This window comes from Varanus komodoensis, unplaced genomic scaffold (assembly GCF_004798865.1).
Source record: "Varanus komodoensis strain SLA01 unplaced genomic scaffold, ASM479886v1 scaffold38, whole genome shotgun sequence".
In the NCBI taxonomy this organism is placed as follows: domain Eukaryota; kingdom Metazoa; phylum Chordata; class Lepidosauria; order Squamata; family Varanidae; genus Varanus; species Varanus komodoensis.
The window spans coordinates 6,146,080-6,159,268 of record NW_025335909.1 but is presented as its reverse complement, the minus strand read 5'-3'; the positions used below and the strand labels follow the sequence as shown (position 1 = coordinate 6,159,268).

The window sequence follows — 13,189 nt, the reverse complement described above, 5'->3', positions numbered from 1 at the left end:
AAGACGCGGTTCCTGGTTCTTCCTCAAGCTCCCGTTGCTGGTAAAGGGGGAGGAGACCCAGAAAGCTCCAGCTGCTCAGACCCCTAACAGAACTCGTTCTGAACACAACTCAGGGAAGCCCATTTCTTGCCACCTTACTAAGACGACTGCGCAGCCTCAGTAGGAAAGACACATCTTAACCGAGTGTCAAAAGGAATCGGCTTTAAGGCACTCCATTTTCGGGAGGGGATCTGTGGGCAACATATATGTACGTGAGGGGGTGTCACATGGAGGTGGGCAGAGACCTGTTCCCCCCTGCAGAGGAGGGCAGGACACGCTCCAATGGAGCCAAGCTCAGGGAACCGGGGTTCCATTTGGATGCTAGGAAGCACTTCCCGACAGTTAGGACCCCCGGGGTATGGAATGGGTCTCCACGGGAGGTGGTTGAGGCCCCATCGGTGGGGGTGTCCAAGGACAGGCTGGACATGCACATGGTGGGCATGTCGTGAGCGATGCTGGCTGGAGCTGGGGGTCAGACTAGATGGCCCGGGAGACCCCTTCTGACTCGCTCTGTTTCTGTTTCTTTGGCTAGGAGGAGCGGGAAAAGAGGACGACTCTTAGTCTGCCCTGGGAACAAGCAAGTACACCATCCAAGAAACCACACATCTGCTTTTTCATGGCTCTGCTTCCTTCTCCCCTAACAAACGCATATATTTAAAATTAGGGGGAGATTTGCTGCGCCAAAGGAGAGGAATGACTCACCAGCACTAGCGACTAGCTGGGACCACACTTGACTCACTTTGATGCCCTCATTCGCACCTACAATATTCACACAATTTATTTGCAAACTCTATTATTACAGGGCCATAAATCAACACGGGGCCTGTCATAAACAGATTGGCCTTTCTCGCTCTCACTCGCCCTGCAAAGCTTTTCTTTAGAGTCCAGGAAAAAAAGGGATGAAAACTGAGGCGTCGCATTGCTGTCCCCCTCAATTTTTTCCTAAGCTGTCTTGATAGGCAGGGAGCTGACGGTTGTGTCATTCTACAGCTCGTTTTCTATCTGACCGCCGGGCCTCCCCTTCCGCCGCCACCGGAGCGAGATTACTCAATTAGGGATTAGAGCTCTGCCAGGCACTCCCTGCCCAAGTGGGAAGCCCGCCAAGGTCAGCGAAGGCGCTTGCCAATTGCACTGATAAACGCAGGAGCCGGCGCGCGGGGGTGAGCGGGGAGAGCCGGCTCTGGGGTGCTTCGGCCCTGGCAAAGCCGAGCGAGCCCGATTTCCACGGCAAAGGTGGAAGAAAGAGCAGTACGCGCGCTCTTCCCAGTCCAAATCTCCCCGCACGGAACTTCACGCCCGGCAGTGATGCACACAAGAGTCCTCCCGTTCCATTCACACCAGGCTCTGCCTCCCCCACCATGAAGCCGGCATGAAACCGAACGTTGCATGTCCGGAAGAACCGATGGGAGGAAAGTCAGCAAAACGGCCGGGATTGCTTGGGGACAGGCTGTACTGATGAATCCATGCAAACATTGAAGTGGCGGAGGTGGCGGAAAGCGGGAGTGACAACTAAGCATTTGTGAAGGGACGTATTAGAAGGGGATTGGCGATGCCCTTGGGGTGTGGCGTCTTGTCAGGACGCGCACACGACTGGGGAGAGCAGAATCAACCGGCAGTCATGGCAGCTCAGGAGGAAAACACCACTGGCCAGCTGCCCAAGGGACGAGATTTCCAGAGACTTTTGCCCCTCCCGTGGATCCTGCCCGCATCCTGGCACCGGCTAAACTGCAACAGGGCAGGCGGGCATAAGGAGGAGCGGATGCGTTGCTGGGGGCAGAATCCAGATCCCTGGGAATTTCAGCTTGCATGCCATTGCATTTTCTTTTCTTTCCCTTTTTCAAAGAGCCATACACTTGCCAAACTTGCATGGATTTTAGGAATGTGCTTTGGTCACAGGGCCACGGCAGATGTGGCGTTCAGCACAGGACTGGTCCGCGTCGCCGTTCTGAAACGGCCGTGATTTCTACCGGACACGCACACACAGGCCAACCAGCACAGTGCCCGCTTCCGCCCTCAGGCACCCCAGAAATTTCGGGAGCTTCAAATCCCTAAGACGACCCCTGGCCACTCGTGTGCCCGCTTCTGCCACAGCCTCCTTGGCACCTGGATCTCTTCACATCCCTGACTCATGCTAGAGCGTCTCCTGGGATAGTGACTGAGGACCTTGGCTGAAAAAGCTCTCAGAACCCAGGCAGGAGTCCAAAAGCATGCTGGATCTCCTCGTTTCTTCGATTCCTGCTTATCAAACCATCAGCCACTGATTCTGCCCCCCTGCTCCCCTGAGTCCCCTCATCCCAGCTGCCTTCTACAGTCACCAGTCTCCTCTACCAGCCAGCTGCACCCTTCGGCTCGCAACATCCTCACATTTGCCAAGAAAGGGCCACTGAAGCAAGATCCCCAGTGTATTCTGGGTCAGGCTGAGGATGCTGGACGTTCCCCAACAGCCTTTCCAAGCCGGGCGCCCTGCAGATGGCTCAGATGGCAACTTCCAGCATTCCTGACTAGGGATCACGGGGCTGGCAGGAACCGAAGTAAGAAACACCGCTCCTGCCGCGGGAAGGGCTGCCTTAGTCTGCGCGACGATCAGCCAGCGATCCCTGGAAGGAGGGTCGGGATGTCTGCTAGGAGAGGAAATGCTATGCTAGCTGCATGTGGCCGCAGAGCGACAACATTCTGCACCACAGAGACGCTCTTCCAGCAAGGCATGTCCTCCTTGAGGGCTCGCTCACACAGCCAGCCCACGCCTCTCCAAACCTCGCTCTGCGCAGCCTTCTCCGCCTTACCTTTGACAGGTCCTCTGTCCCTCCCTGCGGACCCTGGCTGAGCAAGGACGAGTGCCTCAGCAGCGGCTCCTGCAGCAGCTCCAACCGGGGCCGTTTCGTCTCGATGAACTCCATTTCCGACGGTTTGCTCAGGTCAGGAAGATAAGGATGTGTCTCGCCTCGGGTGTGCAACTCCTGCGATCTGAGGGGGGCGGGTAGAGAGGAAAGAGAGTCACCACAAGGCATTGCTCGTTCAGAAATGCAAAAAGACATCTCCGTCAAGTAGAGGGAAACGGGTGGCGGTTGCCCCTCACTGAAACAGGCAGTGTCAGGACTTGGTCCAGGAGCTCTGCGGGGCAGGCACTCTTCTCCCGATTCTTGCCCCACTAGGGCTGCTAGCCAGAAAACGGGACTGTGGGCAGGTCAGGCTGAGCTGTTCCCCGGTCACCCCAAACCCTCCCCGTCCTGAGAACCAAAGGACTACTCCAAGCCGGCCCACAAACGCCGCCTGCTAAACAGCTCTGAAGCGCTGCTGTTCTCTCTCATTCTGGGCAACCGGCTGCCGGGCAAGCATGGAGAAGCCTCCAGAAGCCACGGCCACTTCCAAATTAGTTGTGGTTACAAAGGGCAATATTTTTGCTACCAACTTGATGGAGGGGCAAAAGCAGATGGGAGGCGCTGGTGCCCGCTGGCCCAGACGATCCCTCTTGTGCCACCTGGCTGCCTATTTTGCCTCTGGCTTTCCTTGTCAGCTCTGGTACTCGCCAACCTTTGACTCTAAGCTTCTGGCACACTGCACCAATTCACACACACGCTGAGATGAAGCAAGGAGATTTGGCACACAAGCTACAATGAAACAAAAAAGCCTCGAATTAACCAGTTCATTCAAGCTGACTAACTGAGGTTACGATCTCTAGAACAAGCCCGGTTCAATCATGGTTTGAAACTGGTTTATTCTGGCTTTTTCTAATGCAGATATCCTGGCTCATGTTAAATAGGAAATTATGATTAATTATGGTTTAACTCATTACAAAGGGAGGCAGCCAAAGGTTTGCATGCACAGCTATAATGCTTATCTCAGCTTAACAGGCTGAGATACGATTGTGCCAAAGTACGCAGCACGGGTCTCTAGAATAACCAGCTCCACTTGCGAAGCAGTCTGTCCTCTTTATAACTGCCCAGACTGAAGGCCTCTCCTTCCTTCCAAACTTCAATTTCCCACACTCCGCCTTTACTGCAGAACCTGTGGCTTCAGGGCTAACAGAAAACCCGGCACTTTTTCGCTGATCAGTCTTCTTCAGCTGTCGCATCACCCTGGGATTACTGATGCCCATTCCTGCCTCCTTTTCCATAAACTTGTGCTGACTGGCTCCCCGCAGTATTGGAAGCGAAAGGCCCCTCTTCCGTCTCCCCCCTGCTCGCTGGTCCGACGGTTCTTGGCATTTCAGCCGCGAACTCCACTCCCACCTGCCCCTACGGCCCTGGAGCTATTTTGGAGCAACGGGGGGCCAGTCCCTGCCGCCACTAGGATTGCAAGTGAGCAAGCGCTCCAGAGCGGAGGTCAACGTGAACCCTGAGCCGTTCGGCTCAGCCTGGATTCTGCCTCCCTCCGTGGCCTCGCCATCGGCTTCTCCCAGTGCGTAAAGGACCTTCTTGCCTCTCGTCTTATGCTGTTTACAGGCAGGAAAAGACGAATACTGATGAAAGTGAGCACAGTCCACAGCCACAAACAGCCTCCTCTTCATCTGCCCGGCGGCTTTCACTGGAGACCAGCGACCACGTCCTGATCTGCTCTGGCCCATGGCAAGCAGGAGGTTCCCAAATTTGCTCTGCTGGTCTCCCCCAGTTCCTCCCCTTTGCCTGAGTCCACATGTCCCCTCTGGTCCCCTGTCTGAGCCCCCTGCAAGCCGGAGCCCGAGCTCCCTCAGGCTTTTCCAACAGCAGCCCAAAAAAAGGGACCGGTGGCCATCACTTCCAGTGGGTAGCTGCAACAGCCTCCAGAGGTGTCTTGCTGCATCTTAAGCCGGGCAGATCCTTCTCCTGTCACTGTGGCCGGAGTTGTCGTCGCAAGTGCAGCCACCTCCCCAGCCCGCTCACTCGCGCTTGCAGCTCCTCAATCAGGAGGATTAATCGCTCTCAATACGAATAGCAATTAAGCTCTCCCCTCTCGCCACACACCGCATGTCTGCTTCAGACGGCTGTGAGCACACGTCTGCTTATTAACGTGAGCAGAATATATTGTTATTGACAAAAAGACCATTACTTTTCATTACCATGGGACAAATGCTTCAAAACCTTAATTGCCAGGAAGAAGAGGAAAAAAACCAGCCAACAAACAATCACAATCACCAACTCCAAGAAAGAATGACTCATCGAACTGCCAAAATAATCAAACCTTTTTTCAGAAAATAGTGCCTTTGCTACTATAGATTTGGGGCAAAAATAAGCGTGGACTATCAAGAGCAGCACCGTTTATTACCACGGCCCTTTCTCCCCTCAAGACTGAATTAGAACAATTACTCTCTCCTTGATCTAAAAGCATCACATGCACTTTCGAGTCTGCACACACCGGGTTTCCTGAATGACCTGGCAAACATGCCCCATTTCCCAACCACCATGCCTGTGCGGTAAAGGGCAGAGCAGTGGGGTGGCACATCCCTGGGATGTGCCAGAGGACTGAGCGAGGTCAGCCAAGGTCCCCAGCTCCGCTCTTGCACCCCAGTGCTGCTCCCCAGTGCACACGTAACGGGAAACACTCATCCACGGACGGGGCTCTTGACCCAGCCTTTGGACGGTTAGGGACCTGGGCCCAGGCCATGCCAAGAAACGATCCTGGTGAGCCACTGCTCCCACACAAGGTGGCAATACAAGGCCACGGCTCTGATTCAGTCCACGGCCGCTTCCTAACTAAGTTGCACACATTCAAAAGGGGGCACAAGCACACTCCAGTCCATGGAAGGAGGAGGTGCCTGTTCCAAAGGTGCATGCATTTTAAAAATATGCACAGATTTGTGTACAGAAAGGAAGAAAAACACAGATTCCGATATGAAGTGGACACAGGCAAGGAGTCTGGAGCGCTCTGCCACGCCCGTTCGCTGGTGCGCACGTCCCTAGCTGGCAATCCACCGGTGCGGCGCACCGACCCCAGGACACGACGGCCGGGCATCTAGCGCAGTGCAGGGAGCAGGCCAAAGGAGGGTGGAGAGGAGAGGAAAGCGGACCTGCCAGAACATTCCGCTGCGATGACATGTGGTCCGACGCGTACCAAAAAGGAGATCTTGAAATAACTTTCCGAAGCATCTCTGTTCCAGCGAGCAGGGCCCGGTGTACGCATGCCAAGGGGAAGGCTTCCAAGATTCGGCCCACAAACAACGGGTGGGGTGTGGAGTGGCCCCACTTACCGGTTGGGCACTCCATGGGCACCCGAGGACGGCAAGGGCACCACTATCCCAGCGTGTCCGTGGGCCAGCTTGCACCCGCAAAAGCAAAACGGGGACAGGACCTGCACAGACTGAAGCCGCCTTCTCCAACTTTGCAAGGTTCGCCTGCCGCTGTCACTGTATTCTTTTCGGCGCCAGGCTAAAATCTTTTTATTTCCCCACTGTTGTAAGATCTGATTGTTTTAATTGGGGTTTTATTGTCAGTTGAATTGTTTAGGACGCTGTGCTTTATTTTACATTGTCATATTGTTAAACGGTCCAGAGACTTTGGCAAGGGACAGTTTACAAAAGTTTTAAATAATCAATAAATGACTGTGTTAATGTGCAGTTCCTGCCTCTCTCAGGTCACACAGCCAATGGCTGAGAGCGACTCCAGTGACAAAAACACATCGGGGAGGGGACCAGACTGAGCAGGAATCTGGAACCAACAAGCAGACCCCTTTGCCAGGAAAGGTGACTGAATTTTGGTGCCGAACCCTCTTTTTTTGTGTTGGGAGCCTTGGGAGTTGCTTTCAGAGCTGAAAAAGGAGGACAGAAATGTGTGTGTGTGTTTATATCAATAACTATAGATATTCCTGCACTAGCTTAAGGGATGCAGGCTGCAAAATACCACGCAGAGTGACTAGGATGGCGCCCTGGGATAATGCAGGGAAGCCCAACGGAGCAGATGATGGCAATTGCTCTGCCGTTCAGAACAAGGCAGGAGAGTCGGTGTGAGCAGTCGGAACATCATTCTGCAAACTGTGAGCTGGGGATGAATTTCCTGGGCGGGTTTCCTTGGAAACCAGTTTTGCAGCAGGAAGTGGACAAGAGCCTGAGATGAAGGTAGAAGAACAAGTGAGCAGATACGGCAGCTGATTCGCTGGGAGGGGAGGAGGTAGGCGAGGAGACAGGAGAGGAACTGGGAGGTGGAGCGCTCATGAGTAAGGCCCAGATCTGTCATCCCTTGGCCAATGATTCACGCCAGCCTGACCTCAGGCGCAACCAGCGGGGCACACATGAAATTAGGTACGGGACTGAAGAATGCTCCTTTCACCATTGGCTCACCAACTGGCAGATCAGAAAGGATTCCAGTTTAGGACCCATTAAATGCTAAAGCAGAAACTGCCTTGGACTAAGTCACACTTAAAAAAAACCTGGACAGCCATCTGATGGTGTGGGATGGTGTACCGTGGTGTCCTGCACCAGCGGGGGGGAGGAGGGATTGGAGCCAGTGAGTCTAAGTTACCACCTGCCTCCCTCTTGCTTCTTCAGAAAGCTGTGGCTGAAAATGAAAATAGAGTAACTTTCCAGTAGCCCTCCAAAAATGGAGGGGGGAGGCATTTTGCTGCTGCTTCGCCAAGCATGTCCATCACCATGCAACAAGCGCAAGATCTGCATGAGCCAAGGGGACACCGATCCTCAAGGCATCCGAGGAACTTTGCTGAAATGGTCTCCGGAGCCCCTTCCCCTTCTGGCTACAACTCCACAACTGCGGGGATGGCGGGGGGGGGGGGGGCTCTGCCACTCCAGGTCAGGCTTGGTCATCGGAGGAGAGGCTGCTTCACTCCCACTCCCTGGAGAAATGTGGAGCCGTTTTGCGTTCCCCCTCCGCGGGCTTCGCAGGCCTGGTTGTGCTCGCGGCTTCTGGCTTCCACCTCCCCGCCGCCAGCTCCAAGGGCCAGCTGCCTCCGCTGGAAGCCAAGCGATCGGAACCTGGGAAGGCGGCCAAAGCGCGTACAGATGCATCTCGCTAGGATCTGCCAAGGGGGACTCAGCTGCACGGATGCCTGCTCTTCCCAGCTCCTCTGGTGAAGGGAGGCGGGAGGCGAGGGGGGGACCAGGGAAGCGCTGCTGTGCCAGAGAAAAGCCCAAAAGTATTTGCTGTGACAAGCTGGCCTGCCCCTCGCCACCAGCTGCAGCCTCCAGCCACCGGGCGATCCAAGGAACACAAGGGAGGGCCCATGGGGGTGTGGGAAAGGTCCACAGGAGGTCATCTGAGTCCGCCACCGCTGCACTGGAGCAGGATTAATTAGGCCCAAGCCGCCCCCGACATATGCTTATGCAGTCTAAATTTAAAAACTTCCACTGATGGAGAAAGGAAGGAACTCCGTAGCCTCTCTTTGGCAGCCACTTCCAAGAAACGTGGCTGGGAAATTTTTCAGGCTATCGTAGTCCATGAAATTGGAAGTAGCCCCAATTAAATGATCTCACCAGGTATATCCCATACATAAAACATCCCTCTGTCCGGCCCTCTGGAAACCTCGAAAGAGAGAGAGTGCCAGCTTCTGACCTGGCTCCCCCTGATCCTTTCTGGGCCCTATTCAGGGGTTTGGTCCCTGAATAACACAGGGGCACTTCCTCTTCTGTGTGATCCATCAAGGCACGTGCTTTTAATGCTACCATTTATGAGCCAGGTTCAGAGAACAATTAACCTCTGAGCCATTCCTGTATTTATTATGATTAATTTGGTTTTTGTAAACCTCTTGGGAATATCTATTAGATATTGCAATCGCATGTCAAAGGATGGATGGAAGGAAACAGGGAGGAAGGGGGACCCCTTAGCAGCTGCTCCTAATTTCCAATTACGGAAATCCCTGAGCATCTCAAGGAGTACCTGGAGTTTGGTGGCGCAGCACCTGCTCTGCATGAGGAAGGTGCCCGGTTCGATCCCCGGCATGCCCAGAAAGGGCGAGGAGAGACCCTGAGCAGCCACTGCGGGGTCAGGGCGTGGCTCCTTTGGACTTTCATTCTGAGCGGCTTTGCAGGACCAGGCTACACAGGGGCTCGGCATTAAGCTAGGCGTCCAATATAAAAAAGTGAATTTGTAAGGTTTAATGTTACGCAATACTGCTGCCGCTGACAGAGAGGCTTTGCTAGGTTTACCCCACCTTCCGGATGGGGCGGACGACAAACCAGAATCAGCAAAAGGCCACATCTTCAGCAGAAGCACTGAGCTGTATTATTGTATTTGGACTATTTTTAATTTATTTCCCTCCTGTCCACACAAAACTGGCAATCCAACCATGTCTGACATATTCTTACAGACAAGATGTTCTTTCAAACGTTAATCTCATCGAGTTCATCTTTTTCAGCCTAAACTGGACTTCATCTGACTAATAATTGACTGCTGCTTCTCTTATCTTCCTTGGCTGCTTGCTGAGGGATGACAAACCTTTTACGAAGACATGCCTCTGTGCAGAGCAAACCAAAATACTTCTCTCGAGAGACATTAGGCAGAAAACCAACTTTTTTTTGGTTTTTCATTTATTGTTCGGTTTATATCCTGCCTTTTTCCCACAAAGGACTCAAGGCAGCTTACATCATTCTCCTCCTCCATCTTATCCCCACAACAACAACCCTGTGAGGTAGGTTGGGCTGAGAGTCTGTGCCTGGCCCAGAGTCACCCAGTGGGCTCCATGGCTGAGCGGGGACTCGAACCCGGATCGTCTGAGTCCCAGTCCCGTGCTCTTCACCACTGCGCCACACTGGCTCTCTGTGTTGAACAGTTTCTAGACTATTCAACTCGCACGACAGGCGCAGGGCTTCCCCTCCTCTTAATGTCTAATATTTAAGTAGGGACTGGAAAAGTGAAAAGGAGAGAGAGAGAGGCGCAAAGTGGAATTGTACAGGGGGAGGCGGAGGTGTTGAGCACACACACGGGGGAGGGCGTTGTCTGCTGTGACTGGAAACTGTACCCCACGGTCTTGGGCAAACCGCCGCCTTATACATTAATCATCTCACCTACAGAACTTCAGCGGTTTGGCTGAACAGAAGGCAATAAATGAAGCTCCCTGGGGTAAGGTTTAATACTGCTTCTTAGATTGGCAGCGGCCAACTAGGGCAGGGGCCAGAAATCTGGTGCCCATGGGGCCAGTACACCCTCAAGCCCTTTTCCTGGTGCCTGCCAAGGTACCCTGGCCCTCCTTTTTCCCACTTTTATCTGAATGACAACTTTTCTTCCCGGCGGCTGGGACTGCTCTCGAGCGAAACGAGAGGCTCTCCAGCTGCTTTTCCCTTCTGTCGCCCTGACCTGTCTCTGGGTCACACACGGGGCTCAGAGACGTTCTTAGGACATGCCGGTGGCGGGCGGGCCCAGGACCCTGTTTCCATCTGCAGCACACCCACTTTGTGGAGGTGCCAGAAGAGCTTCCCTCATTGCCGCACTTGCCCACAGATCCCAAAGTCTGTGGGTTCGCGCTCCTGCAACCCCAGCAGAGAGCTGCCCCATGCCAGGTCAAACCAGTGGCCCACCCTGCTTCGTGTTGCCAACTGTGGTTGGCAGTGCCTCCCTCCGATCTCAGGACAAGAAAGCTCCTTCCCATAATCTGCAACTCACAAAGGCCTTGCCATAACCTACAACCCAAGGGCAGGAAAAGGTATTTCCCACGGCCAAGAACCTGTTTACCCGCAGATGCCAAGAAATGAGCTTAGGACCTTCTGGATGCAAAGCAAATGTTCTCCCACTCACAGCTCCGCCTCCCACAGAGAGAGGGGCTACACCGTCGGAGCAGCATCGGCAGGAGAAACGGAGATGCAGAAGGCCTTCCGGCACCACCACTGCCTCTCACACTGCCAAGGAAAGGGCACCCGATCCAGGATCCGTCCCCAGCACCTCTTGCAAAGCTGGGAGAGAACACCAAGGACCACCTCCTGGGTGGAGCACGGCTCCGCCTCCCCTGCAAGGAGTCGCCAGGTGCGAGACATGCGACACAACGCCTTGGGGCAGCAGGGGGCTGCTGGGATTTCTGCTGAAGGAGCATTTCAGCGGCCCCCTAAGAGCGATGCACAGGTCGGGGTTCTGGAGGCTCCCTTACAGCCCATCTCTACGGAGAGCTCCACACAGCTCTGCCCACAAGGGCCTCCCCATTCCCCTTACCTTTCATTTGCAGGCTGGAATTCCGATAACAACGATGGCCTCCTTCGCTGCGGCTGCAAGATAGACCCGGGAGGCAGATGGGAAGGATAGTCCCTGGGGTGATGCTGATATTCCAAGAGCCCCACATCCTGAAACAAGGGAAGCGGGAGAAAGAAACAGGGTTTGGAGAGGTTTTTGAGCTGGTTCCATTTGACTGACACACAACGGCATAGAGCCCTCCATGGAAGCGAGGCCACATGCATGCCACATTTAAACAATCCAAATTGGACACTGGAAATTCTGCGGCAAGGGAAACCGAATTCTGCAACCTGCCTACAATTCTCAAGCAAGCCTGAAACTTATCCTTTGCATGACCCTATTCAGCTGGTGGGGTTGTTTTTCATCATTTTCATTTGTTAGTCACGGGAGAGCAAGAAAACATTACCTGAAACCCTTCCCACGACCCCAGAAACCTTATTTTGCCAAACATCTAGCTTTTGAGATTGTGGTTGTTATTGCACAAACATTTTCAAACATATTATCTGTAGCCCCTCTGGACGAGAAACATGTTCCCCCTACACCCCGAAAACAGAAGATGAGGGAAAAGCTGATGCTCGCATTGTTCAGAAACTGAATTCTGCATTGAATACGAAATTCTGCATTAAAGTGGAAGGATGGGATACAAACGGCCAGGGCTTTTCTTTGTCATAGAACCCACTGGAACAGCATTCCAGCACCGTTTTTTGACGGATTTTTCCAAGTGATTGTGAATCGCCCTGTTGGGCGGAGCAGGTTGGCAGCAAAAATCATTAACATAGTGCCTGCGGGCTGCTTGTGTGTCGGCGCTGCTTGTGAGGGCGCTGCTCGGCTTGGGATGCTGCTCAGCTTGGGATCGGTCGTGTGGTTGTGCGCTGAGTGCTTACTGCCGGCGGCGACCATTATGTTTATGTGTGTGTAGAGTGACTGGCTGCGTGCAACAGGTCAATAAGTTGTTTATTTCAAAAACAGTTGGTGAATTGAAAATCTTTTTTAGTGTAAAAGTGTGACCCCAAGACATGAGTTCCGGCACTTTTTTTTTTTTTTTTAAACACTGCAAATGGCCATATGCATAACAAGCCCAACAAGATCTCTTATCCCCTCCATATCCAGAGGAGGAGGAAGAAAGCAAATAAGCAAGAAGAATCCAAGCCAACTGGCTCCAGTCAACCTGCTTCTTGCAAGGCCTAGAAATGGGAGCCTTCTGTTTTGTGAACTGCTGTCCTTTGCAGTTCCAGCCTGCATCTTCTGAACAATCAAGTAATCTCACTCTCTGACCCAGGCAAACTAAGAGCTTGGCCCCCTCAAGCAAGAGGGGCTACAAGGGAAAGGGCTCCTGGTGTGGGCACAGACTTTGCCCAAGCAAAAAATTATTCCAGCTGTGGCAAGTTTCTGTGCACCCTCAGCTCGGACTGCATCGCTTGGTCTCCCAGCTCCAACTGCCTGGCAGCAGCTTAAAGTATTCTCTATTTATGTAGGTCAAGAGTGAGGAGACAGAGGCCAAGCTAGCAGCCTACCAAAAGCCATACATTCCCTAGAATATGTCTCAGGATCCTCTGCAGCCTTCAAGTGGCCCAAAGGAAATATATCAAGTTATCTGAAGGAAACACGGTTTGGCAAAAGAGCCCCATTTGCCATTATCTCAATTAAGTCCCTTAAATCATGGCTCCCACATGACGAACAACAACAACAACAACGAGGGGACGGAAAAGACGTGCTACCTAGGAAAGGTGCAGCCCTCTCACCCCTTGACCGGCCACAAAGAAGGGCAGCATTTCCACTGCCACAGTTTAATTAACTAAAAAGCTCCGCTGTCGCAAGACACAGAGCTTCCCGCTGAAAGCCTTCATGTGCAGCAGCTCCTCATTAACAGATACGGTACTTGACCACAGGGGGGGGGGGGTGGATCAGAGATGCAATTATTTCAGACACAGGTCGAAGCCAATAATGCCGGGAGGACATTCCTGAAAACAGAGGCCTGGACACACAGAAGATGAGACCATCTGTTTCAAAGGGCCAAAGAGGGTTCCAAATCTTGCAAATTTCTTCAGATAAGAAATTCTACCAGAATTAAC

The 13,189-nt window shown here is 53.2% G+C and overlaps 1 protein-coding gene across 2 annotated transcripts in view; it reads right to left on the bottom strand.

Annotated features, from left to right (window-relative positions):
* NCOR2 (nuclear receptor corepressor 2) overlaps positions 1 to 13,189 on the bottom strand; it is a 268,387-nt gene that overhangs the window by 172,668 nt on the left and 82,530 nt on the right. For both annotated transcript variants that reach the window (XM_044440471.1, XM_044440470.1), the window contains exons 3-4: positions 11,100 to 11,227; positions 2,823 to 3,003 (exon numbers count right to left, since the gene is read on the bottom strand). In XM_044440471.1, coding sequence (XP_044296406.1) covers positions 2,823 to 3,003; positions 11,100 to 11,227 — 309 coding nt within the window. The remainder of the gene's footprint in view (positions 1 to 2,822; positions 3,004 to 11,099; positions 11,228 to 13,189) is intronic.